General features: G+C 57.1%; 1 protein-coding gene across 27 annotated transcripts in view; it reads left to right on the top strand.

Moving 5' to 3' along the window:
* The window catches only part of NFASC (neurofascin), a 118,805-nt gene that overhangs the window by 70,947 nt on the left and 21,778 nt on the right, over window positions 1-26,080 (top strand). For 10 of the 27 annotated variants that reach the window (XM_068159670.1, XM_068159677.1, XM_068159671.1 and 7 more), the window contains 10 exons: window positions 807-908; window positions 1,018-1,215; window positions 2,883-2,953; window positions 4,568-4,790; window positions 6,319-6,434; window positions 8,119-8,323; window positions 12,039-12,161; window positions 12,834-13,007; window positions 15,837-15,872; window positions 24,676-24,909. In XM_068159670.1, the coding sequence (XP_068015771.1) occupies window positions 807-908; window positions 1,018-1,215; window positions 2,883-2,953; window positions 4,568-4,790; window positions 6,319-6,434; window positions 8,119-8,323; window positions 12,039-12,161; window positions 12,834-13,007; window positions 15,837-15,872; window positions 24,676-24,909 (1,482 nt within the window). The remainder of the gene's footprint in view (window positions 1-806; window positions 909-1,017; window positions 1,216-2,882; window positions 2,954-4,567; window positions 4,791-6,318; window positions 6,435-8,118; window positions 8,324-12,038; window positions 12,162-12,833; window positions 13,008-15,836; window positions 15,873-24,675; window positions 24,910-26,080) is intronic. The other 17 variants (XM_068159691.1, XM_068159690.1, XM_068159686.1 and 14 more) reach the window with 9 other exon arrangements.

Here is a 26,080-nt window from a genome sequence, read left to right as displayed (position 1 = left end):
AAGGTTGGAAAAGACCTCAGAGATCATCAAGTCCAACCTGCCACCCAACACCTCATGGCTCCAAGTCCCCTCTTGAGCACCTCCAGGGACTCCACCACCTCCCTGGGCAGCACATTCTAATGGCCAATTACTCTTTCTATGAAGAACTTTCCCCTCACCTAGAGCCTACACTTCCCCTGGCACAGCTTGAGACTGTGTCCAACCTAAACCTCCCCTGCTGCAGCTTGAGGCCATTTCCTCTCTCCTATCGCTTGTTCCTTGGGAGAAGAGGCCAACCCCCAGCTGTCTCCAGCCTCCTTTCAGGGAGTTGTAGAGGGTCAGAAGGTCTCAGCCTCCTTTTCTCCCGAGTAAGCCACCCCAGTTCCCTCAGCTGCTGCTCACAGGAGGTGCCTGAGCTGGTTCTGTGCCGCCAGGTGGGCTGTGACCCGTGGGAGAAGCCAGAGGTGTGCTCCCACAGGCCTCTGCTTTCCCTTCACGTCCTTTCCAGTCGGTTTGTTTGCATCTGTTTTATAAACAGCTGCCTGTAGGTTGTGGGAAGAGCAAATATTTCCCTCCTAAGCCGCTCTGGGCTGCTTTCCCCAGCAGCCAGCAGCAGCTGGGCAGGCAGCAGGGAGGGTTCCAAGGCAAGGCACAGTCGGGACCTGAGCACACCTGCATTAAAACCTTGCCCTGCTCCACCAGGAGCTGAACCATGCCGGAGAGCTGGTGTCCTCCCGTGAGGCTGGGCTAAGGAACTGTGCTGGGAACTGGGGCTTGCAGCTCCTGGGACCAGCCCAAGCTCATTGGTGTCGTTGCTGGGCCAACAGAGCGCCCTGACCGGCCTCGAGACCTGGAGCTGACAGACCTGGCCGAGAGGAGCGTGAGGCTGACCTGGATCCCTGGGGATGACAACAACAGCCCCATCACAGGTCAGCCCCCTCTGCCCCACCTCCCTCCTGCTGGCCCCTGCATGCTCAGCCTGGCAGCTCAGCCCTGGAGCTCACCTCTCTCTCTCTCTCTCTCCATCCTCTGCCCCAGACTACATCGTGCAGTTCGAGGAGGACCGGTTCCAGCCCGGCATGTGGCACAACCACTCCAGATACCCTGGGAACGTCAACTCGGCCGTCCTGAGCCTCTCTCCTTATGTCAACTACCAGTTTCGGGTGATAGCAGTGAATGATGTGGGCAGCAGCCTGCCCAGCGTGCCCTCGGAGCGGTACCAGACCAACGGGGCCCGTGAGTACCCTCCGCCCGCTCCCTCTCACCGCGGGGCCCCGGGTCCTGGCCACCGCTCCCCGGGCAGGGCTCTCTCCTCCTGCTGCATGAATCACTGCAAGGCTTGAGCTTGGAAGGCACCCCAAAGGTCACCCAGTCCCAATCCCCCCTGCCACCATCCCAAGTTGCTCAAAGCCTCATCCAGCCTGGGCTTAAACATTTCCAGGGATGAGGCCTCCACAGCCTCCCCGGGGAACCCATTCCAGCACCTCACCACCCTCCTAGGGAAGAACTCCTTCCTCATGTCCAACCTCCATCTCCACCCTGCTCTAGTTCCCAACCATACCCCTGTGTGGTCACAGAGCCAGGTTGACCCAGGGTGTAGGGATGACCTGGTCCACGCAGTCCTGTCCTGGGGTGTGATAAGTCCATGAGTGATGTTCTGCAGAGCAGTGAGACCCCAGCAGAAAGGCTTTCTGCAAAGGTCACCCCAGCAGCAGCAGTGGAGGGAGAGCCCTGGGTTCACCTTACTGGGCAGCATTCAGAAGCAACTCTCTCATCCTTCCTGGCCACAGGAAGCTCAGAAGCCTGGGGGGGGAGGGGAAGGAGGAAAAAGAGAGACTCAAGTGCAGACTGGCCAGGAGCAGAAGGCATTGTGTTGCCAGATTGCTAATTCATTTGCCCACTGCTGGAGCTGGCCAGGAGCCCAGATCGATGGAGGAGGAAAATGGGCTCCAGCTCATCACCCAGCCTCAGGGCTCCAGCTCACCCCCCAAGCCTCAGGGCTCCAGCTCACCCCCAAAGCTTCGGGGCTCCAGCTCACCCCCCAAGCCTCAGGGCTCCAGCTCACCCCCCCAGCCTCAGGGCTCCAGCTCACCCCCAAGCCTCAGGGCTCCATCTCACTCCCCAGGCCTCAGGGCTCCAGCTCACCCCCCCAAGCCTCAGGGCTCTCCAGCTCATCCCCCAAGCCTCGGGGCTCCAGCTCACCCCCCCAAGCCTCAGGGCTCCAGCTCACCCCCCAGGCTTCGGGGCTCCAGCTCACCCCCCCAGCCTCAGGGCTTCAGCTCACCCCCCAAGCCTCAGGGCTCCAGCTCACCCCCCAAGCCTCAGGGCTCTCCAGTTCACCCCCCAAGCCTCAGGGTCGTGTTCCCAGCGCTTTGTAGGTTGTAGAACGCTTGGGGCAACTCCTGTGAGGAATTCCCAAGGAGCTCAGTTGGTTGTTGGAGGGTTCCCCCCCCCCCCTTCCCCCCTCCTCCTTTCCCCCTCCTCCTTTTCTTCCTTTCCCCATCGCAGCTCCCTCGGAGATATCTGCTGGCATCTAGTGTTGGCTTCGGACATTGCTCCTCTCCTTTCAGCTTTCAAAAGGGTCCAGCACAATGGTTGCCTTTCAAAGATTTAGGACATTTTGGGATGGAAAGAAGGAGGGGTGGGGGGGAGCAGGAAAAAACCGAGTCTCCTAAATAATTTGCCCTGGTTTTTGAGGGCTCCTGTTCCATTAACCTGAATGAGGACTGCTGGAAAAATCAGGCCATTAACTTCTTCTCTTGGGCTGGCACAGTGGAAAGGAGGTTTTCTAACCCACTCAAATGGTCACTTGTCAACCCTCTGAGCTGCCCTTGTGTCTGCCTCTTCTTTTATTATTCCTTTTATTCCCCCCCCCCCCCTCCTCTTTTCACTGTGAATTTCAGGTCCTGAAATCAACCCAACAGGAGTTCAAGGGGCAGGGACCCAGAAAAACAACATGGAGATCACCTGGACGGTGAGTCCTGCTTCAGAGCCGGCCAGCAGCTCAGCACTGAGCTGGCACCCAGCTCAGGGGGGACAGGGAGCTGCTGGAGAGGGTTGGAGGGAGGGCTGCAGGGATGCTGGAGGGGCTGCGGCGCTGCCCGGGGGGGAGAGGCTGAGGGACCTGGGGCTGTTCAGCCTGGGAAAGAGAAGAGTGAGAGGGGATTGGATCAATGTTTATCTGAGGGCTGGGGGTCAGGAGGGAGGGGACAGGGACAGGCTCTGCTCTCTTGCTCCCTGGGAGAGGACAAGGAGCAATGGATGTAAGATGCAGCACAGGAGGTTCCACCTCAACACCAGGAGGAGCTTCTGCACTGTGAGGATCACAGAGCCCTGCAGCAGGCTGTCCAGAGAGGTTGTGGAGTCTCCTCTGGAGGCTTTCAGGACCCAACTGGATGTGTTCCTGTGTGACCTGGGCTAGATTGTGTAGTCCTGTTCTGGCAGGGGGCTTGGACTGGATGATCTCCCTTCCAGCCCCTGTGATTGTGAACATGGATGTTGAGATTTAGAGGGCTCAGAGTCTGTAGCAATGTGTGATGCACCACACAGGATACTACAGCCTTGATGGCCACACAGCCTTGATGGCCACACAGCCTTGATGGCCACAGAGCTTTGATGACCACAGAGCCTAAGGGTCATAGAACCTTAATTTAGGTCATAGATCCATAGAATGGTTTGGATTGGAAGGGACCTTGAAGACCATCCAGCTCCAACCCCCTGGCATTGGCAGGGACACCTTCCACTAGGCTCTGTTGCTCAAGGCCTCATCCAGCCTGGCCTTGAACACCTCCAGGCAGGGGGCATCCATGACCTCCTTGGGCATCCTGTTCCAGTGTCTCCCCACCCTCGCTGGGAAGAATTCCCTTCTAATCTCCAGCCTCAATCTCCCTTCTTCCAGCTCAAATCCATTCCCCCCTTGTCCTGTCACTCCCAGCCCTTGTCAAAAGCTCCTCCCTGGCTCTCCTGTAGCCCCCTTCAGGTACTGGAAGGCAGCTGTAAGGTCTCCCTGGAGCCTTCTCTGGGCTGAACAACCCCACAGAACCTTAAAGATCATAAAGGAGATGAGAAGCAGAAGATGCAGCCCCGGGAGAGGTTGCTGCTAGTGTCTAGGAGGTGGTTTGTGACAGCAACAGCAGCTTGCAGCTACCTAAGCCAAAGCAAAGCAGCTGGATCACAGAGCCAGGTTAGGGAGGATGCTCCAAGTCCAATCCTTCAGCAGCTTGCAGACCTGCTTTTGCTTCCCTTCACGGACCAGCAGGTGTCATCCAGCAACCAGCCAAGGTCTGCTAGGAGGCTAGAAACTGCCCTGGGAGTAGGGACTGGGATGTAAAGATGTAGCTCCTGGTCCTGCCTTGGGTCTGGGAGGCAAGGGCTAAGGTCTGTCTCTCTCTCTCTCTCTCTGGGAACAAAAGCATTGACCTGCTTTGAGATTTGCTGGTGGAGAATGAAGCCAGAGCCAGGCTGCTAAACAGCTTTGGGAGCTCCATGGCAGAGAACTGGAGTTGGTTTGGGGGAGCTTGGGGGTTGGTTTTTTTCCTTTCTCCTTCTCACTTGCTTTTTTTCTTCCCCCCCCTTGTGGTCCATGAAGCCTCTGAATGCAACTCAAGCTTATGGGCCCAACCTCAGGTACATTGTGAGGTGGAGGAGAAGGGACCCCCGGGGCAGCTGGTACAACGAGACAGTGAAGAGCCCAAGGCACGTGGTCTGGAACACCCCAATCTACGTCCCCTACGAGATCAAAGTGCAGGCAGAGAACGACTTTGGGAGAGCTCCAGAGCCTGAGACCTACATTGGCTACTCAGGGGAAGACTGTGAGTACTGCCTCAGCAGGGGGTGCTTCAGGGCAGGATCCCACCCGAGGCCAGAGGCTTGCCTTGGCAGCCGTGCCCAGGCTCATGGTGCTCCTGGCACCGCTGGGTCTGGCACAAAAATCCAGCTGCAGGGGCAGAAGGAAAGAGGCTTGGCCCTTAGCTGCTGCTCTGGGCTCTGCTGCATGACCCAGGTCATGCCCTGGTCAGTAACACCTTGGGTGTGGACCACAGCCAGGATTCACTTCAGATGAGCTCTGGCTGGACTCCAGTGAGACTCCATTCAATCTGTTGCCCCTGGCAGCTGCAGAGCACCAGGTTCTGCTCAGATGAGTGGCCCAAAGGGCCTTGGCTCATCCTGAACTGGATCCTTCTGCCTCTCTGACAAAGCCCCAACCAACTAAGCCTCAGTCTGGGCTCCTCTTTGCTGGTCTCCACACTTTCCACCTGGTCACACAAGAGCAGTGGCCAGCTTGTGTGGGAGGCTCTGCTTGGGAGGTTCTCTTTCTCCTCTGCTCTGCCATGGTGAGGCCACAGCTGCAGTGCTGTGTCCAGTTCTGGGCTCCCCAGGTCAAGAGGGACAGGGAGCTGCTGGGGAGAGTCCAGGGGAGGCTACAGAGCTGCTGAGGGGCCTGGAGCAGCTCTGGGAGGAGCAAAGGCTGAGAGCCTGGAGAAGAGCAGCCCCAGAGGGGATCTGCTCATTGCTTACCAAGAGCTAAAGGGTTGGGGGCAGGAGGCTGGGACTGGACTCTTCTCAGTGGTGCCCAGGGACAGCACAAGGGGCAGTGGGCACAAACTGGAACCTAGGAGGTTCCATTTGAACAGAGGGAGGAACTTGTTTGGTGTGAGGCTGCTGGAGGCCTGGAGCAGGCTGCCCAGAGAGGCTGTGGAGTCTCCTTCTGTGCAGAGCTTCCAACCATTCCTGGCCATTGTGCTCCTGGGCAAGCTGCTGTGGCTGCCCTGCTGGAGCAGGGTGGGGTTGGACTGGGTGAGCTCCAGAGGTCCCTTCCCACCCCAGCGTGCTGGGATTCTGGTATCATTTTCTGTGCCTGTGTCACCCAAGACTCTGAGCCTCTTCCTGTGGAAGAATTGCTAAGCAAAACCCCAATAGTCAACCTCTAAAGCATGCAGAGAGCAGGGAGAAAGTGAGGGGGCTGCAGGTAAGTGATGCTCTTCAGTGTGTTTGCACGGCTGTAGGGTCTGCTGGCCCCAGGTGAGGGCAGCCAGGGAGCTGAGGCTTGGCCTGTGGCTGCTGCCTTGTGCTACCCAGACCGGAGCTCCTCAGGAGTCGAATTCAGGATGGAGAGGAGGAGCTGGGTGGGGAAAAGGAGTTGCTCATCCCCGTGCAAACCTTGCCGGCAGACAGCAGGTGGCAGAGCCGGCGCGCAGGGCTGCAGCAGCCCAGCGAGGCTGCGAGGGGGGAAACCGGGACGGCAGCGGGCGGAGGGCTGTCCGTCCGTCCGTCCGTCTGTCTGACCTCCAGGGTGCCAGCGGGTACCTAACAGACTCTGCTTTATCCCTGGCTGCTCAGATCCCAAGGCTGCACCCACGGATGTTAGGATCAGAGTGTTAAACAGCACTGCCATTGCTCTGACCTGGACACGAGTGCACCTGGACACCATCCAGGGCCAGCTCAAGGAGTACAGAGTGAGCCAAACCCAAGCCCCCTGGGCACTATTAATCCAGCTAACCCTCTCACAAGCCAGGGTGGCCCCAGCAATGGAGCTGCCTGCGATGGGGATGACAGAAAACCCTCCTCAGGCTGTCGTGAGCCTTCTGCAGACCGCAGGGGCTGAGCTCTGCTCTTGGAGCAGCACCAGAAAGTGTTCGAGCTCAAGGCTCAAAGAGCTTTGGGTTGCTCTTTGTGATGCCTGGATGGGGCTGGGGACATTTCTTGTTGCTCTCCCAAGGCTTGGTGCCTCCCTTACAGGCTCTGGGGTGCTGAGGCACAGCAGCTGGGGCTGTCCTTGTGCACCCAGAGAAGGGCTTGGGGCGCCCCTGCCCATGCAGTGAGTTGCCTGCTGACCCTAGAGCTGCCCAGCCCCATGGGGCTGGCTGGCTCCAGGGGGTGGGAAACGACCTCTGATAGCTTTTGTGTCATCCCCAAAGTACCTACAACGACTTGTAACCAACAGCCAAGCCTAAGCCTGATAGTTTGTACTAACCAGCAACTAAAGCCAGCAGTGGATCCTCTGAGTTCCTTTGCTCCTAAGGTACAACACTAACACTTCTGGACAAAAGAGCTGCTGTTTGGACAGGTTCTGTCCAACACAAGCACAAACCTGCACCAAAGCTCCTCCTGCCAGCGTTGAAAACCTTCCCAAAAGCCTGTGTCCTGCCACCTCTGATAACATTTCAAAGCCAATAATCCTCTGGGCACACAGAGAGCTCCCTGGGTACTGCTTGTAGGAGGTTTGGAGGGGATTTTCCCCCCCTCCCCTTCTCTCTCCTCTGTCATTCTCTGCTCTCTTTTCTTGAATGAAGCTCATTTCTGCACGAAATGAGATTTCCACTCAGGGCTTTGAAGGGGGAGGCTTTGTGCCTGGATGTTTCCCACCTTTCCCAGGCTTCATTCTGGGTAGAAAGGGAGAACCAGAGGAGGATCTCAGGGGAGATCTTATTGCCCCTCTACAACTCCCTGAAGGGAGGCTGTAGCCAGGTGGGGGTTGGGCTCTTCTCCCAGGCAAGCAGCGCCAGAACAAGAGGACACAGTCTCAAGCTGTGCCAGGGGAGGTTTAGGCTGGATGCTAGGAGGAAGTTCTTCATAGAAAGAGAGATTGGCCACTGGGATGTGCTGCCCAGGGAGGTGGTGGAGTCCCCAGCCCTGGAGGTGTTTGGGAAGAGCCTGGATGGGCTGCTTGGTGCCATGGTTGAGCTGATTAGATGGTGTTGGATGATAGGTTGGACTCGATGATCTCAAAGGTCTTTTCCAACCCGGTTAATTCTAACTCTAGCTGCACTCAGTGCCCGGCAGCCGCCGGGGCTGGCTCTTTGTAACCTGAGCTTAATCGGTTTCGCTCTTTGACCTCCACTTAGCACCTACTTAACGCCACCCCTCAGCCTCTTCCTCGGGTAACACCACCGCCCTGCCTCGCCGGCTGGGGGCCGGTGTGGAGCTTCATTAACGCCTTTTAAAGCAAACAAACCAACCCACTCACCCAACCTCTGCCGCAGCCCGGAGCTGCTCTTTGTTTTGCTGCCCTTCCTTAACGACCCAACCCCCAACCGCTCCGACCCCATTGCACTCCGACGGGGGCGGGGGGGGGATGGGGGGGGGGGAAAAAAAGGGGCCAAAAAAAAAAGCTTCATTTGCCATGCATGTTTCTTGAAGGCCTATTTCTGGAGGGACAGTAGTTTGCTGAAGAACCTGTGGGTCTCCAAGAAACGGCAGCATGTGAGCTTTCCTGGAGACCGAAACCGGGGCATAGTGTCCCGGCTGTTTCCTTACAGCAACTACAAGCTTGAGATGGTTGTAACCAACGGGAGAGGAGATGGGCCCCGAAGTGAAGTGAAAGAGTTCCCCACACCAGAAGGAGGTAGGTTCCTGCTGGGGAGGCGGGGTGGTGGTGCTGCTGCGTCGTGCAGGCACTCAGCCCTCAGCCCCGTGGTGGTAGGAGAGGTTTGAGTGGCTCAGCTCTGCAGAGCAGGCCAGGAGCTGTACCCTGTGATGGGAGAGGTTTGGGTTCTCAGTTCTGCAGAGCAGGCCAGGAGCTGTTCCATGTGGTAGGAGAGGTTTAAGTGGTTCAACTCTGCAGAGCAGACCAGAAGCTGTTCCAGGTGGTGTGAGGGGTTTGGGTGGCTCAGTTCTGTGGACCAGACCAGGACCTGTATCCTGTGGTGAGAGAGGTTTGAGTGGTTCTACTCTGCAGAGCAGGCCAGGAGCTGTTCCATGTGGCAGGAGAGGTTTAAGTGGTTCAGCTCTGCAGAGCAGCCCAGAAGCTGTTCCAGGCATGTGAGAGGTTTGGGTGGCTCAGTTCTGTGGACCAGACCAGGCCCTGTATCCTGTGGTGAGAGAGGTTTGAGTGGTTCTACTCTGCAGAGCAGCCCAGGAGCTGTTTCAGGTGCTGGAGAGGCTTGGGTGGCTCAGCTCTGCAGAGCAGCCCAGGAGCTGTTCCAGGTGCTGGAGGGGTTTGGGTGGCTCAGCTCTGCAGAGCAGCCCAGGAGCTGTTCCAGGTGCTGGAGGGGTTTGGGTGGCTCAGCTCTGCAGAGCAGCCCAGGAGCTGTTCCAGGTGCTGGAGGGGTTTGGGTGGCTCAGCTCTGCAGGGCAGCCCAGGAGCTGCACTGCTCTGCGGCAGAGCCACGATGCTGCTGGGGAGATGTGCCAAGGGATCACTGTCACAAGGCACTGCTGCCTGCCTTCGTCACCAGGGGCCTAGGTGACATCTCTGCAGCTCCACCTGAAGTCCTGGCTCTGTCTCATCTAAAAATCTCCTCCAGGTGCTTTGAGCACCTCAGTGAGTAGCTCTTAGGCTGAGCAGGAGAACCACAGAGTGCTTTGGGTTGGAAGAGGCCTTAAAGATCAAAAGTAACAGAAGCAAAGCCACCAGAGGCTCAGCACCATGTCACAGGTGTGCCCCAGGCTGGAAGGAACCCTCAAAGCTCATCTTGTCCACCCGCCCCTTGCAGCCAGCAGAGACATCTCCAACCAGATCAGGTTGCTCAGGGCCCCAGCAAGTTTAACCTTGAATGCCTCCAGGGCTGGGGGCTCCACCACACCTCTGTTCCAGTGTCCTTCCTTTGCTGCTTGCCCTGCAAACGTCTCCATGCTGTGGGGTCAGTGGAATGGGAGCAAGAACATTCCCTGTGCTCAGCAAGAGGCAGGAAAGGCCTCTGGGGGGATCCAAGTGCTCCTGTTCTGGAAGGATGTCACCAGCAGCCCTGTCAGGTTCTTCAGGCAAGAGCACCTCCTCCTCCTCCTCCTCCTCCTTCTTGTTCCAGGAGCTGGTGTCAAGGATGAACCTGAGATTCTCATTTCCTTGCTGCCACAGGAGCTATTTATAGACACACCAAGAACTTCTCCTTTCTGTTGGAGCTGCACTTTTCAGGGGCTGGCAACGAACCTCCCTAGGGCACAGATGGCTTTGGTACAGTGCCTTGGGAACAGGCAAGAGGAGAAAAGAGAAGAGGCTGGAAGCAAATCCTCTCCCAGCACAACACTCTGGGGGGAGGGGAGAGGGGGTAGCTTCCCCTTCCTCTTCCTGCTGAACAAACCCAGCACCCCTCAGGCCTCTCTCCTTCCTCCTGATCATTCCCTTGGATGCTCTCACCACTCCCTCAGGATTTTCAGTTGCTCAGCTGTAGCTAAGCTCTGCTCCAGGGGGCTGGGGCTGCAAGGTGTGTGTGTGTGTGTGTTGGGAGGGGGGATTTTGCTGCTGCCTGTGTGCTAAAGGCATGGAGCATTGGGGGTGACTGTAGGCACTTGGGGTTCCTATACATTTGGAGCAGCTATAGGCATTGGGGGCACCTATACATTTGGGGTGGCTGTGGGGCATTTGGGGTACCAACAGCTTTGGGGCAGCTATTTGCATTTGGATTAGCTATACCAACATAAGGTAGCTCTGTATTTGGGGGAGCTCTGTGCACTTGGGGTGACTTCAATGCATTTCCCATTGGCATTTGGGGATCTATGCATTTGGGGTGGCTGTGGGCATCTGGGGTACCAATACTTTTGGGGCAGCTATTTGCATTTGGATGAGCTGTGTGCATTTAAGGTAGTGTTTGGGGGAGCTCTGTGCACTTGGGGTGACTTCCATGCATTTCCCATTGGCATTTGGGGTAGCTGTGGGGCATTTGGGGGTACCAATAGCTTTGGGGCAGCTATTTGGATTAGCCATATCAACATGAGGTAGCTCTGCATTTGGGGGAGCTCTGTGCACTTGGGGTGACTCCAATGCATTTCCCATTGGCATTTGGGGTGGCTGTGGGCATCTGGGGTACCAATACCTTTGGGGTAGCTATTTGCATTTGGGGGAGCTCTATGCACTTGGGGTGACTCCAATGCATTTCCCATAGGCATTTGGGGTAGCTGTGGGCATCTGGGGGGTACCAATAGCTTTGGGGCAGCTATTTGGATTAGCCATATCAACATGAGGTAGCTCTGCCTTTTGGGGAACTCTATGCTTTTTGGGGTGACTCCAATGCATTTCCCATTGGCATTTGGGGCAGCTGTGGGCATCTGGGGTACCAATACCTTTGGGGTAGCTACTTGCATCTGGGGAGCTCTGTGCACTTGGGATGACTCCAATGCATTTCTTGTAGGCATTTGGGGGTCTATACATTTGGGGCAGCTGTGGGCATCTGGGGGTACCAATACCTTTGGGGTAGCTATTTGTATTTGGGGGATCTCTGTGCACTTGGGGTGACTCCAATGCATTTCCCATTGGCATTTGGGGTATCTGTGGGGCATTTGGGGGGTACCAATAGCTTTGGGACAGCTATTTGGATTAGCCATATCAACATGAGGTAGCTATTTGCATTTGGGAGAGCTCTGTGCACTTGGGGTGACTCCAATGCATTTCCCATTGGCATTTGGGGTGGCTGTGGGCACCTGGGGTACCAATACCTTTGAGATGGCTCTGTGCAACCAGGGTGCCAACATGTTGAGGGTAGTTCTCCTTCCTGTACTCCCTCTGACTAAGCAGCCACTGCTCAGGGCGAGGAGCCCTCCAGGCATGCAGCAGCTGCCCCTTAGCCATCTCGAGCTGCTGAGGAGCCGAAGATGCTGTGCCTGAACGGAAGCCACTCTGCTGTTTTTCACAGCTCCAGCAGCTCCCTAGCTGAGCTGTGAGCAGTGGTCTGAGTGGGGAGCTGGAAAGCAGCCCAGTGGAGCCTGTGCACACCACACAGAACCAGGCCCTGCAGCGTGTCACAGCTCCCTGGCTGCCACATCTCTTGTGGGTGAGGCCGGTGGGACCCAGCCAGGCAGCACAAGCGTGGGCAGGGGGCTGGCTGCATGGCAGAGCTGCTGCTGCTGCTGCCAGCCCTGGGGCTGGTGCAAGGTTTGTGGCACAGAGTCTTGTTCAGTCTCTCTGTGAGCTCTGTGTGTGTGTCAGCTGTGTGCTCTCTGTGTGTTATTTCTCTCTCTGTTCTCTCTGGGTGGACCTCAGTGCCTCGAGTGTGCCCCCAGCCTGTGCTGCACACCGGGTGTGGGCAGCTGGGCTTTATCTTGTGTCTTTTTGGTTTTGTTTCTGTTTCTTTCTTCCTCCCCTCCTCTCCTTGCCCTCTCCTCCTTGGCCCCATCCTCCTCCCAAGTGCCCAGCTCCCCCAGGTATTTAAGAATCCGACAACCCAACCTGGAAAGCATCAATCTGGAGTGGGATCACCCAGAGCATCCCAACGGAGTCCTCACAGGATACAACCTTAGATACCAAGCCTGTACGTGCCACACTTTCTCTTCTCACTGATAACAATTAGTCACCTTCTCCTCTTAGTGATGATAATTAAGTCATTAAGTGTGTAGGTTCCCCCCCCCCCCCCTTGCTGCTAATTACTTTGTCACCCAGCACTGGAAGCTCTCTGTGAGGAGCTGGAGGCTTTCACCACCAGATGAGGCACGCTGGGGTTGATCCTGGAGTGGTGCCTGGCAGCTCCAGTTAAGCAGGGAGGGTGGTTGGGTGCTCAGCAGTTGCCCAGGCTTGGCCACTGAAGGGGAATGAGTTTGAGCTGTGATTTAGCACGGTCTGAGGAGCTCAGGTGCGCTCTCAAACCCGAGCTCCTGGCTGTGTAGCAGTGCAGCACGCTCCGCAGAGCTCAGCACATTGCCTGGGGCTTGTGTGACCTTCTCTGAGAGCCTGGCACCTGTGCTCTGCCCTTCCTTGCCCACTTTCACAATCCTGAATGCCCCTGCTGGCAGATCCCGTGGGATCCATGGGCTCATATGCCCCCAGCCACCCCTCAGTGAAGTGGATTTAGGAGCAGCTCTAGCCCTGAGCCCCTGTGGCCCCATGGCGACCGCAGGCTGGTCCTGGGGGCAAGGTGAGGAGGTAGAGGACACAAATTGCTTCTGAAACAAGGCTGAAGCCACCACAACCTGCCTTTCCTCCCCAGTTAATGGATCCAAAACGGGCAGAACCCTGGTAGAGAACCTCTCTCCCAATCAGACAAGGTTCACCCTGCAGAGGACAGACCCCATCTCGCGCTACCGCTTCTTCCTGCGTGCCCGGACCCAGGTGGGAGAAGGAGAAACCATAGTGGAGGAGTCTCCAGCCCTGCTGAACGAAGGTATGTGAGCAGCAAGGGCTCCTGCCTCTGCTGAGGCCCTGGGGGAGCTGCTGGTACAGGGCAGGGATCAGCCACAGAAGAAAGGCAGGTTGGAGAATCAGGTGGTTCACAGAGCAAGCGGCGCCAGCCTCTGGCTGGTGCTTGGCTGCTATCTGCTGCATGGAGAGAGGGAGGAAGGATGGAGGGATGAAAGGAGAGTTGGATGGATGGATAGATGGATGGATGGATAGATGGATGGATGGATGGAAAGACAGAGGGAGAGAGGGAAGGATTTATAGAGAGGGAGAGAGAGAAGGGTGCATAGAGAGGGAGAGAGAGAAAGAGAGAAGGATGGAGAGAGAGGGAGAGAGAGAAGGATGGAGAGAGAGGGAGAGGGAGAGAGAGAAGGATGGAGAGAGAGGGAGAGGGAGAGAGAGAAGGATGGAGAGAGAGGGAGAGGGAGAGAGAGAAGGATGGAGAGAGAGGGAGAGAGAGAAGGATGGAGAGAGAGGGAGAGAGAGAAGGATGGAGAGAGAGAGGGAGAGGGAGAAGGATGGAGAGAGAGAGGGAGAGAGAGAAGGATGGAGAGAGAGGGAGAGAAGGATGGAGAGGGCGAGAAGGATGGAGAGGGAGAGGAAGAGAAGGATGGAGAGGGAGAGGAAGAGAAGGATGGAGAGGGAGAGAAGGATGGAGAGGGAGAGAGAGAGAAGGCTGGGGAGAGATGGGGAGATGGATGGATGGATGGATGGATGGATGGATGGAAGGACAGATGGATAGAAGGGTAATAGAGGACGAGATGGATAGATAGATAGATAGATAGATAGATAGATAGATAGATAGATAATAGAGGGAGGGAAGGAAGGAAGGGAGGATAGGTAGGGAGACTGAGTACTTCATCAGCCAGGCTCCTAAGGCAACAGCCCTGTGGTGCAGGGAACCCCCTCGCTGCCCCTGAAGCCATCAGTGGCCACCTGCCCTGCAGCAGGAGGGCCTCTTGCCCTCCCCTCGCTGAAGGTGAAGCTCTGTCCCCTGCAGGCTCTGTGTGAGCTAAAGGAGGAGCAGGGCTGGGTGGTTTTTCACAGGGCATCCTCCAGGCACCGAACCCGGGGCAGGGGCTGTGATGCCACCTCCCTGCCGCCCCCCCTCAGCAGCTGGCCTGACCTCCAAAGTGAAGCTCCAGCTCCCAGGCTCATAATAGGATAAAATGTTCATTGTGGGACATTCATCAAACTGAGTGAAAGTGCAGGAGCCCCGAGGGAACTCCGGCAGACAAAAGCTGCCTCTTTCCTTCCCTTAGCGTTTGCTAAAGGACTCTGATTTGGTTAGGGCTGGGATTTAATTGGGGGTTTTGTCTCCTTCCCTCCCCCTCCCCCCTCTCCCCCTCCCCAGCTAATGGCTTTGAGTAGACAAAGCAATTCCTGCTGACGACCCAGAGGAAATGAAATGCTTCCTGACACCTCTTAGGTGGGGTCCAGCTTTGCTAATTGAGAGGAGAGGGTGGGAGATGGAGCTGCCCATGCAATGGGGTCCAAAGCAAAAGCCCCCAGTCAGCTGAGTTACACCCTGGCAAAGCTGAGAGGGGAAATGTCAGGCAGGAGATGTGCTGAGCAAAGTGCTCAGGGTTGGGGTTGGGGCTGGTGGTCAAGAGTCTGCTGTCCATGTGCTCAGCTGGGTTTGTTCCTGGGCATGGCCACTGTGAGCAGAGTGCAGCTAAATGCCAGCCAGGAGCAGCTGCTGCTGTTGTGTTGCCTAACTGATGTGCACCGGGCAGGAGCAGGTCCAGCACAGAGCAGCAGGGCAAGGTAAGGTCGTTGAGGGGTGGAGGATGCTCCCACCAAAGGGCCAAGCTGCTGCCACTTAGCAGAAGGACAAAGTGTTGGCAAAGCTGTGAAGAGTGGTCAGAAAGCTGTGGGACCCAAGCAGCTCACAGGCTGAGGTTACAGAAGTGTGGCAAAGTTGGCCCTCAGAGCAGCAGGCCCTGAGGTACAGCCTGGCACAGGTGAGTTCTGCTGGTGCCAGGCCCCCAGAGCAGCTCCTGCTGCCCACTGGGGTGGGAAAGGACCTGCTGGGAAGCTACAGGGAAGATGAGTTGGGAATCCAACCCCACAAAAGAAGGAAGCTGAAGGCATTAATGCACCCAGGGGGGGATCTCTGCTTGCCAGACTCCTTCACCTGAGGAGCTGACACAAAAGGCCTCTCTGTGGTGGTGTCTCTGTGGGCTCCAACCCTCCCAGGGCAGGATGAGAGCTGGGCTGGGAAGGCTGAGGAGAAATTCAGAGCATCCAAACCAGTCCTTGCTGGGATCAGACTCAAGCCCCTGCTTGAGCACTTCATTCAATCAACATTGTTGGCATCTCTGGAGTGTGTTTAACTGGAGATGTCCATCCTCACAGGGACCTCCCTGCTTGTTTAGCTGGGGATCTCCATCCCCAGGGGGACCTCCCTGCTTGTTTAACTGGGGATCTCCATCCCCAGGGGGATCTCCATCCTCACAGGGACCTCCCTGCTTGTTTAACTGGGGATCTCCATCCCCAGGGGGATCTCCATCCTCACAGGGACCTCCCTGCTTGTTTAACTGGAGATCTCCATCCCCAAAGTGACTTCCCTGCTCTCTCCACCCCGTGCAAGAGGCTCTGATGCACAGGAGGGAGCTGGGCTGGAGCTAAGGCTTTGGTTTCCTCTCTCTCTGGTCTCTGGTGACTGTGTGCAAGTGGTCCCCAGTCTCTCGTTGGTGTGTTCTGGTTGTTTTATATATTCCTCTGTTCTTTTCTCTCCCTCTCTCTCTCTCTTCCTTTCTCTTCTCTGCTCTCCTCGTACCCCCCTCTCTCTCCCTGGTGCTGCCCTCTGAAGCCACTCCAACCCCAGGTACCGTGCCAGCCGGAGGAGGTAACAGGCATGGGGCAAAGGCTCCCTCCAGCTCTGCTCGCTCTAAGCATGCACTCCATTAACCCTTTCAATGGGAGCAGCAAGTGGCAGGAGTCTAAATTGGGCACAGGAAGCCACATGAGGCCGAAACGAAGCCCCCTCCCCTCCCCCCAAAGGCAGAAGGAGGAGGAGGAGCCCCCCTCCACAGCGGGGGGGCTGCAAAGATCAAAACCTCTCTGGGAAAGGCTTCACAGCCTCCTAATGACAGTGAGAGCCACCAACCACCACAGCTCCCTCAGACTCCAGGAGCATCAAAAGCCAGACTCAGGTTGCCCCAAGAGGTTCCTTTAAGCAGGAGCCTGCTCAGAGCCACTTCAAAACGTGGTCATCACTGAGCACTTTGGGGCTTTTCCCCCCCTCTCCCTTTTTTGCCTTTCTCACCCCCATGAGAGAGAGAGGTTTGGGAGAGAGGTTTTTTACTCCCCAGTCCTCTCCCTTTTTAACCTCTGCCCTGCAAAACTCAGGCTATCTCCCAGCCAGCCCTAACTTGGTGGTGCCCACCCTAGACCCCCCCTCTGCCCAGTGGCTTTTAAGCTGCATTTTGCCACCCAGGAGCCTTGGGTTGGTTTGCTGTTGCTGCTGGAGCAGCTCTCTGCTTTGGCCATGCAGCTCTGGGCACCACAACCTCACACACACACACACACCCCCCTCCCACCCCCAGGGCTTTGGGTCAGGAGAATCCTTTTGCTCCTAGGTGCCCATTGAAAGGGTTAAGGACCACGTTTGTGCCCCAGCTGTGCATGTCTGCATGTGAGGCTACTGCTGGCTTTGCCCTCGACTTGCAAATCTCCACAGCAGGGTTGAAGCAGAGAGTTGTGCCCAGGGGGTGGGGGGGGAGCAGCATCTTTACCTGCTTTCGAGGAACCCCTGCCCCAGATCCCCACTCTCAGCCTTGCAGAGTCCAGAGCAGCACTTCAGGTTGCCCAGGGGGCCACCCACCTCCTCCAAAAGCTGCAGCTGTGACTTCCCCCACCCCATCCCCAACCCTTTCCCACCCATACCCACCCCTTCCCCACCCCTTCCCCACCTCATCCCTACCCCTTCCCCACCTCATCCTTACCCCTTCCCCACCCATCCCCATCCCTTCCCCATCTCCATCCCATCTCCATCCCTTCCCCACCCATCTCCATCCCTTCCCCACCCATCTCCATCCCTTCCCCACCCATCTCCATCCCTTCCCCACCCATCTCCATCCCTTCCCCATCCCTTCCCCATCCCTTCCCCATCCCTTCCCCATCCCTTCCCCATCCCTTCCCCATCCCTTCCCCATCCCTACCCCATCCCCACCCCTTCCCCACCCATCTCCATCCCTTCCCCATCCATCCCCAAGCCCATTCCCACCCCATCCCTAACCCCTTCCCCACCCTTCCCCACCCATCCCAACCCCTTCCCCACCTTCCAGCCAACCTTCCAGCAGCAGGGCCAGCCCCATGAGCAAGTGGGGGGAGTTTCAACCCCCCCCCCCAGCAAGCTCTGAAGGGAGCTGCTGCCAGCCCAAACCCTCAGCCCAAATAGATTCTGTGATCGACTTTCCCACCCTCTGTGGGGAAGCTTCTGGCCTGGTGCCCCTGGACTCCCCTGCCCTGTGCCAAGGGGGCACAGGGAGCAGGCTGTGCTTTGCCTTTGCTGGGCAGGGCTGCTGGGGCTTCCCAGGGAGGAACAGCTCCTTAGGAAAGGCTTTATCCAAGTGCAGGATCTGCTCTCTGCACCTGTTGGAAGGGTTTTATTTTGCTTCCCTACCTCATGGACGTTTCTCTTCCTTCCCTTGTGTTGCACTGATGTCTCCCCAGCCAGTGTTGGTTTGCTTCCTTCTTTTTCTCCCCTTTCTAAATCCATCCCAATCTTTTTTTTCCACCTCCCCCCTGCTGTATTCTTTCTCTTCCTAAACAAATGAAAAGGAAGGTAGCAGACTGGTCTGCTTTGGGTTGGGGAGAGCCTGGCAAATGGGTGGAAAGCTTGAGGCTGAGAGGATCTCTGTCCTCTGAGGCCAGCAGGGTTGTTGTGCTGCTCTGCCTCATGCTTCAGCCAAGGTTTAGCTTTTCCTTGTGGGTCAGGGTCGCCTCCTGAAGTGCTTTCCCACTTGAGGTGGATATTGCTGAAGTTTGAGGGCACACTGTGATCACAGAATAGTTTTGGTTGGGAAAGATCACTGAGTCCAACCACTCTCCAGCTCTCCCAAGGCTGGGGCTAAGTCATGGCCCTCAGCACCGCACCTCTGCCTCTTTGAAACACCTCCAGGGAGCCCTGAGGAGCAGCCTGGGCAGCCTGTGCCAGGCTTTGAGAATCCTTTCAGGGCAGAAGTTTCTTCTAATGTCCAACCTGAACCTCTCCTGCTTCAGCTGGAGGCCATCTCTTAGAATTAGGATAGAATTAACCAGGTTGGAAAAGACCTTTGAGATCATCCAGTCCAACCTCTCCCCCAGCACCATCTGATCAACTAAACCATGGCACCCAGTGCCTCATCCAGGCTCTTCCTAAACACCTCCAGGGATGGTGACTCCACCACCTCCCTGGGCAGCACATCCCAATGGTCAATCACTCTGTGAAGAATTTCTTCCTAACATCCAGCCTGAATCTCTCCTGGCACAGCTTGAGACTGTGTCCTCTTGTTCTGGCGCTGCTTGCCTGGGAGAAGAGCCCAGCCTTGTCCTCTCACTTCTTACTAGGGAGAAGAGACCAACCCCCACCTGACTCCAGCCTCCTTTCTGCTTCCAGCATCCTTGCAGTCACAATTTCTCACTCTGCAGGAAGCCAGATGAATTATTTGCCACTTAAAGGACAATTCTACCAAACCAGAGCCCACTGCTCCCCCACCTCCTTATTACCTTCTGCTAGGAGAAAGAGAGAAGGTCAAGGTGATGCCAGAGCTGGAAGAAGTCTGAGAGATGGAGCAGTAGGTTGTTAGGTGGCTCCTGGCCTGGTGAGGAAGCTGAGTTGACAGCAGAGCAGTGGAAGGTGGAGCAAGGCAGAGTCATAGAATCACTTCAGCTGGAAAAGGCCTCTAAGGTCATCCAGCCCAACCATCCACCCAGCACCACCATGGCCACTAAGCCCTGCCCCCAAGGGCCTTGGCCACACATCTTCTGCACCCCTCCAGGGCTGGGGACTCCACCACCTCTCTGAGCAGCCTGTTCCAGTGCCTGAGCTCCAGCAGGGATCCTCCTTTGTCTTGCTCTTGAGCTGGCTGCCAGCTCACCTCAGGCCAGGGGCTGGGTGCAGGAGCTGGGGCTGTGCTGAGAGCTGTTTCTCCTCCTAACAAGTGCAGGGCCCAAGTGCAACCCTGCTTGACCTGGCTCAGCAGATCCAGCTCCGCTCCCTGCCCCAGATTCTGGTGGAGTTTTGTGGCTTCACAGCCAAAGTTGTGTGAAGTGGCAGGAAGAGGCTCTTGGCCAGGGGCTGCTGGCACTGAGGCAGAATGAAAAGGTCCTTTTTCTGCTTCTGTGGTGGGTTTTTTCCTTTCCCCTCCCCCTCAGGGCTAACCTGACAGAGGCAGGGTCAGAGCTGGTTTGTGGGTGGCTGAGGGACTGGACCAGCTTGATGAAATCAAAGTGAAGTGCAGGAACTTCCCCTCAGGAGAGGCTTTACCTTTCCTAAGCCTGCACAAAGGGAGAGGTGCTCTGGAAAAGGGAGGACATCTCCTTTGTGCTGTGAGTGGGGAAGCCAAGCTGGGGCTTAGGCTACCTCTGTGTAGGGAAGAAATTCATCAGAGGATTGGTCTTAGACTTGAAGGGGGGAAAAAATAGTGAGAGGGGGAAAGGACTTTTCTCTGCTGCCTTCCTGTCTCTCCCTCATTAGAGAGGGGAGGAGAAGGATCCCATTGTTCATTTGAGAAAGGGGCAAGCAGCAGAACCAGAGAGCTGCTGACCCACACCCCCCCTCCCCCCCTTTCAGAGGCTGCTCAATCCCTTCCTTTCTCTCCCTTACAGCTCTCAGCTTTCTCTCTTTGCCTTTGGGGGAAAAGGTTTTACCATTTCCTTCCCTGGTCACAGAGAGGCCCAGAAAGGGAAACAACAACCAAAAATGATGACAATGATGATGATAATTAATAACAGTAACAGTAATCAGAGGAACTAACTCTCTGAAGATGGAATTTGGTTGATCATCCCAAGCCATGCAAAAAAAACCCAACCCTCCTCACGTTTCCCCCCAGCCCTAATCGTTTTGGTGGCCACACACCCCCGAGGGGGAAGCTGTTGCTCCATGAAAGGCACCTCTAAACGATTCAGGAGCAGCAGGGCTGTGTTTGGTTTCCTGGATTTCACCCAAAGCCCCAACAGCCCTGCAAGGATTCCCTGGCTCCCTGCTCAGCTCAGCGCAGGGCTCCAGCCCCAAGCTCAAGAAGCTCCTCTTATTTTCCTTGCTTTCCTGCTTCTCCCTCTCAGGATTCCTTTCATGCCCTCATTTGAGCCTCGCACAGGGCTTTTTTTTGGGGGAGGGGAAGAGTTGGGCTCCGTTTGATGGTTCACAGGAGCCAGGCTGCCACCAAGGGCGCAGCGGAGCCTGCTGCAAGCCTCTCGCTCGTTACTCAGAGCCTATTAATTGCGGCGGCCACATCCCCGTTCCATTAGCCCAGCCTTATCTCCTCCCCGCCGTGCCCCTTTGCTCTCCATTACCTGCAAGGATAATGCATCCTGCAGACAGCCAGAGCAATCGCTGCCTGGCAAGGAGGGGGACTGCTAATGAGCTGAATGCTCATTTAGCTCCTTCCCGGAAGAGTGGGGCCGGGGGCAACAGACTGGGGAACTGCTGCTGCTGCCTTTCACTCCGGGCTCTCCTGCTTGGGCTGGGAGCAGTTAGAGCCTGCTGGAAACAGTTAGGGTGCTGGGGAAGAGGCAGCTCCTCCTCTGCCCTCTCTCCTGCTTTCAGAGAGGGGAGGAAGAGGAATTTTTTCCCCTTCCCCATCACACAAACATCAGAGGCTTGGTGCTGTACCTAAACATTGAGGGCAACTGTTGGCAGAGCCCTGGAAGCAGGGAAGTAAATCTTGCTGGAAACATTTGGGGTGCTGGGGAAGAGGCAGCTCCTCTTCTGCCCTCTCTCCTGCTTTCAGAAAGGAGGAGGAATTTTTTGCCCCTTCCCCATCACACAAACATCAGAGGCTTGGTCCTGTACCTAAAAACTGAGGCAACTCTTGACAGAGCCCTGGAAGCAACCATGTGGGTTTAGAGGACTGAGGAAGCAGCAGCTCCTTCTCTGCCCTGTCTCCTGCTTTCAGAGAGGAGAGGAAGAGGAATTATTTCCCCCTTCCCCATCCCACAAACATCAGAGGCTTGGTCCTGTACCTAAAAACTGAGGCAACTGTTGGCAGAGCCCTGGAAGCAGGGAAGTAAATCCTGCTGGAAACATTTAGGGTGCTGGGGAAGAGGCAGCTCCTCCTCTGCCCTCTCTCCTGCTTTCAGAGGGGGAATAAGTGGAATTATTTTCCCCTTCCCCATCACACATCAGAGGCTTAGGTCCTGTACCTAAACATTGAGGCAACTGGAAGCAGGGAACTAAACCCAGCTGCTCTCCAGAGCTCAGAAAGCTTCCAGCTGATGAATTATTGCAGCCAGGTTTGTAGGGGGGTGTGTGTGTGACTTGTAGAGGCTCAAAGTGCCAGCCTGGCCCCTCCAGCCCCCCACTCATCCTCCCCTTTTCTTTTGCTGCCAGGAGCAGGGATCTGTCTCTCCTTCATTAGCCCTGACAGGGTGGGCAGCAAGCAGGGGACCCCCAGGCCCAGGCTGCTCCCCCAGCCCGTGGTGGGGTCCCCCTTGCCTTTGAGGATGCTGAAGTGCTCTGATCTCTGGCAAAGCCTCCTTTGCCTCCTCCCCCTGCCTGAAATCTGCTCTCATTAGGGATGGATTTCAAAGCCTGGAACCTGCCCCTTATCTTCTCTCCCCCAAATCTCCCAGCTGAGCTTTTCTCCTGCCTCTATCTCATGTTTAAACACAAATGAGGCTGTAGCTTTGAATCCCAGGACAGCTTAGGGCTAAATCCCCTCCGTGGCTGCAGCTCTGCCTTCCCACTGCCTGCTCCCATCCTGCAGCCTGTGGATGCTCTTCCCCCTCCTCCCCTCTCTGAACTATTGCTTTCCAGAGTCACTGGCTCCCATTTTTTAACCTGCTCTTAGTCCTGTCAGGATCCTTTTCTTAGCCCCAGTGTCCTCCTCCCTCCCAGGATCAATTTTACCCCTGTTGCCAACACTCTCTCCTCACCACCAGGATCATTTTTACCTCCCTTCTCCTTGCTCTCACCCAGGGACCTGCTCAGGAGTGATCCCACATCCTCCTGATGCAAAGTGATGCCCTGCTCTTGGGGATCACTTCCACTAGAGTGCTGGTGCTGGCTGGGCAAATCCTGCCTGGCATCCCTGCCAGCCAGAGCTGAGCTGCAGAGCTCAGAGCCATGCTCAGGGCAGCATCCAGGAGGGTCCTGGCACTGCAGCCTCCCCCTCTGCCTGCATGCAATACACAGAGCTGATATCCTGCACAAGCTCTGACTTAGCCCAGCTCATCTCTTCCCATCTAGGGTCTAGAGGAGCACTGAGGCCCAATCCCTCCTCCTGCTAAAGCCACCAGAGCAGTGCTAGGTGGTGCAGGCAGTGCTCCAAGGTGCTGTGTGGGAGCAGCACCCTGCAGGGACTCCTAACAGGCCTGGGAGCTGTGGGGTTGCTTCCCCCCAGCTCCTGCCTTTCTGAAAGTGACTTTGAGGCTTCTGGGATCCTATTTGGTTTCCTTAAAGGGGAGCCAGGGATCCCCAGGGGAGAGGCAGAGGCTGCATTAGCTGATAGCAAGTGGCTGTGGAGCTCTCTGCCTGGAGTGAGGAGCTGCAGCTCCATCTGCTTAATGGGGACATTAACCTGGTGCCACTCATCTCTTACCCTTCCACACCCCCTCTCTGAAGCAGCAGAGAGGGTGGTAATCCTTCTCGACCCAACAAAAGCTTTTGTCCCAGCAAAGGCCTTGATCAGGGACTCCCCCTCCCCTCCCCCCTCCAACCCCCCCCTGGCAGGGACTGGGTCAGGTTGGAGAGGGCTTCACCACCCAGCAAAGCCTCTGAGGACAAAGCTGTGCCCTTTCCTGCCTGGGTTGGGGTCCCCTCCCTGTCACCAGCATCCCTGCTGGCCCCCCCAGCCCCTCACCCCGCCGTGGGGGGGCTGGGGGCTGCGTGGGGGGGGTGGTTGCTGTCTTGGGGTGGCTGCACTGCTGCATGAGGTTGGCTGTGATGCTGTGCTGGTGCCGTGCTGGAGGGGAGCTGCTGCTGCCCAGGCACCCCTTGGGCTGGGGTCTTGGGGCTGTGCTGGTAACTGTGGTTCTCTTACAGCTGAGTGACCTACTGCTCTTCTCTGCTTTTGGATCTCTGAGGGGCAGGGCTGAGGGGTTAGGGGGCTGGGCAGCCCTTGGGTGGGAAGCAAAGCCCTGGCTTGCTTCTGGGACACCTTCTCAAGGGCTTTCCTCAAGCCCTGCTGTTTTGTGGGTGAGGTTTTACAGAGCTGGCTTCCTTTGCCTGGCAGGGAGGGGATTTGGCTATCCCTTGATCTAGAGTCAGAGGAAAGCAAACCCAGCTGAGTGCCAGCAGCACAGAGCAAATCTGCTGCTTTCCCTTAGCTGCTTCCAGCTGCATTTGCTGCTGGCAGCTCCTCAGAGCCAAGCCCTTTGCCCTGTGGGGGGGCTCAGGACCCTCTCAGCCCTGCTGGGGGGGCTGTGTGTGAAGTGCACATTTACCTCTTGGCTCTGGAAGCACAGCACAGGGCAAGGGATGGATTGGGGCTGCTGAGGAGACAAATTGCTCAGCCTTTCCCCCTGGAGAGCCTGGGGGGAGCCAGGCCCTTTCTCCTCATTTGAATGGAAATGGGGAGGGGCAGCGGTGGCAAAGGCTCATCCATCCCTCACCCCCTGCTCAAGCCCATGCTGAAGCTGCTCCAGCACCCAGCTGTGGTGTTGGGGCAGAGACAAAGCAGGAAGGAAACAGCCAAGAGGCTGCAGGCTGAGCTGGCAGCTCAGACCTCAGAGAGTCACAGAATTGGTTCGGTGGGAAGAGACCTCTAAGGTCATTGAGTCCAAGCAGCAGCCCAGCCCCACCATGGCCACCAAACCAGGGCCCCAGGTGCCATGGCCACACCTTTCTTGGGCACCTCCAGGGATGGGGACTCCACCCCCTCCCTGGGCAGCCTCTGCCACTCCCTGGGCAGCCTCTGCCCCTCCCTGACCCCTCTTGGAGGACAGAAATTTCTCCTGCTCTCCAACCTTAGAGCTGAGGCTGCTGGGCCCATGGCAAGTGGGATGATTCCAGGTCCTGCTTCTCCTTTCAGGGAGCACTGAGTGCTCTCTGCACAGGGTGGGAAGGATGGTTTGAGGACCCTGGACACCCCCCCCAAACCTCCCTCACTTTCCTCCTGCCCTGCCCTCCCAGGGCTTGGGGGCAGCAAGAGCAGACAAAGGCAGAAGAGAAGCAGATCGCTCAGCCCTGCAGCCCTGGGTGCATGCAGTGGGTGCATGGGAGCAGTGTGCCAGGGGCAGCCCCCTGCTTGCCAGCCCTCTTTGCCCCCAGCATTGCTCCCTGCCCTTGGCTGGGGCTGGGGCTGTGCTCCCAGGGGGATGGGGCAGGGGAAGTTGTCTCAGCCTCGCGTTTCCCGGTGCCGTCCGCTGCCTCCCCCCCCGGTGCTCCTCACCCCTGTGCCACCCTGCTCAGCTCTCCCTCCTGTGCCTGTGCCTGGGGGCTGGGGAGGGCAACCCCCCCTAGGAGCCATCAGCTCATCTAAGAAGCCAGTCTCTCCCTCTCCCAGCTGCAACTGAGCCACCTCCAACTACAGTCGCTCTAACCAGTACTACAACCACCCCAACTACCACCACCGACACAACCACCACAACTACTGACACTACTCCTCCTCCTCCTCCTCCTCCTGCCACCACAACTACCACCACCACCACCACCACCACCACTCCAGCTGCCACCACCGTCGCCAGCACCACAGCAGCCACCGAGAGGGCTCCAGCAGCCACCACAAAGCAGGAGTTGGGTACTGAGCTTTCCTTTACCTCTAACCCCCCCCCCCCAACCCTACTGGGACCTCCCCCCAACACCTCCCCCAAGAGAGAGGGCTGAGAATGGGCCCAAGCAAAGCTGGAGGCATCCCACACCCCGGGGAAGGGCTTTGGGAGGAGCTGGAGGTGGCTGCTGGAGGTCTGGGCAGCTCTGTGCCCCCCTCCTGCTCTCCAGCCTGAGGGCTAAGGCAGCCCTGCCCAGGGGGGTTGTGATGCTCGAGGGGAGCATTGGTGCTTGGGAAAGGAGGTTGGAAGGCCCTGGCAGAAGCTCTCAGAAGTGTTGCCTGGTGTCTTCTTGCCATGAACAAGAGGTCCTCTGGCCCTTGGAGGGGATGTCCCTTCACATTCAGCACCTCAGCTGCTAGCCCAGAGCCCTGCCAGCACCTATCCCGGTCTCTGGGTTTGTGCTGCTGCTCTTTGCCCACAGGAGAGCTGGGAAGGGCTTTGAGATGCCACCCACAGCCTTGTGCCAGGCACTGCTCAGGTCAGCACACACCTGTGGAGCAGGAGGCTCAGACTCCTGGCTGGGTGGAGGCACTTTCTCCACCAGAGGGATGTGTCTTGTCCTTCAGCTGCTGCTCTTCAGGCTCTCTGCAGTCAATCCAGAGTTAGGGGGAGTTGTAGTCAGGGTAGTGAGAGATAAACCAAGCCAAGTGCAAAAGGGAGGGCAGCCTGAGGAGTTCAGTTGCTTGGCTGGCCAGGATGCACCCCAAAAAGGCCAGTGCAGGAGCTGCAGGAGCTGTGGAGCTGCTCATGGAGGCAGAAAGGAAAGAGGAGTCACAATGAAGAGTAGTAGCAATGAGAAATATCAAAGGTGGCATCCACCTAAGCCCAGGGGCTGGATCCCACCTAAGCCCAGGGGCTGGATCCCACCTAAGCCCAGGGGCTGGATCCCTCCTAACCAACCCCAGGGGCTGGATCCCACCTAACCCCACCCCAGGGGCTGGATCCCACCTAAGCCCAGGGACTGGATCCCACCTAACCAACCCCAGGGGCTGGATCCCACCTAACCCCACCCCAGGGGCTGGATCCCACCTAACCCCACCCCAGGGGCTGGATCCCACCTAACCCCAGGGGCTGGATCCAAGCTGTTCCAACCCCTTCCTTCCCTCCTACTTCTGGCACAAGATCAGCTAAAGATGGTTC

The sequence above is a fragment of the Melanerpes formicivorus genome, unplaced genomic scaffold (assembly GCF_026170545.1).
Source record: "Melanerpes formicivorus ecotype bairdi unplaced genomic scaffold, bMelFor1.0.p_v2 SCAF_46, whole genome shotgun sequence".
Taxonomy (NCBI): Eukaryota; Metazoa; Chordata; class Aves; order Piciformes; family Picidae; genus Melanerpes; species Melanerpes formicivorus.
The sequence above is the reverse complement of the archived record's forward strand: the minus strand, read 5'-3'. Positions and strand labels throughout refer to the sequence as shown.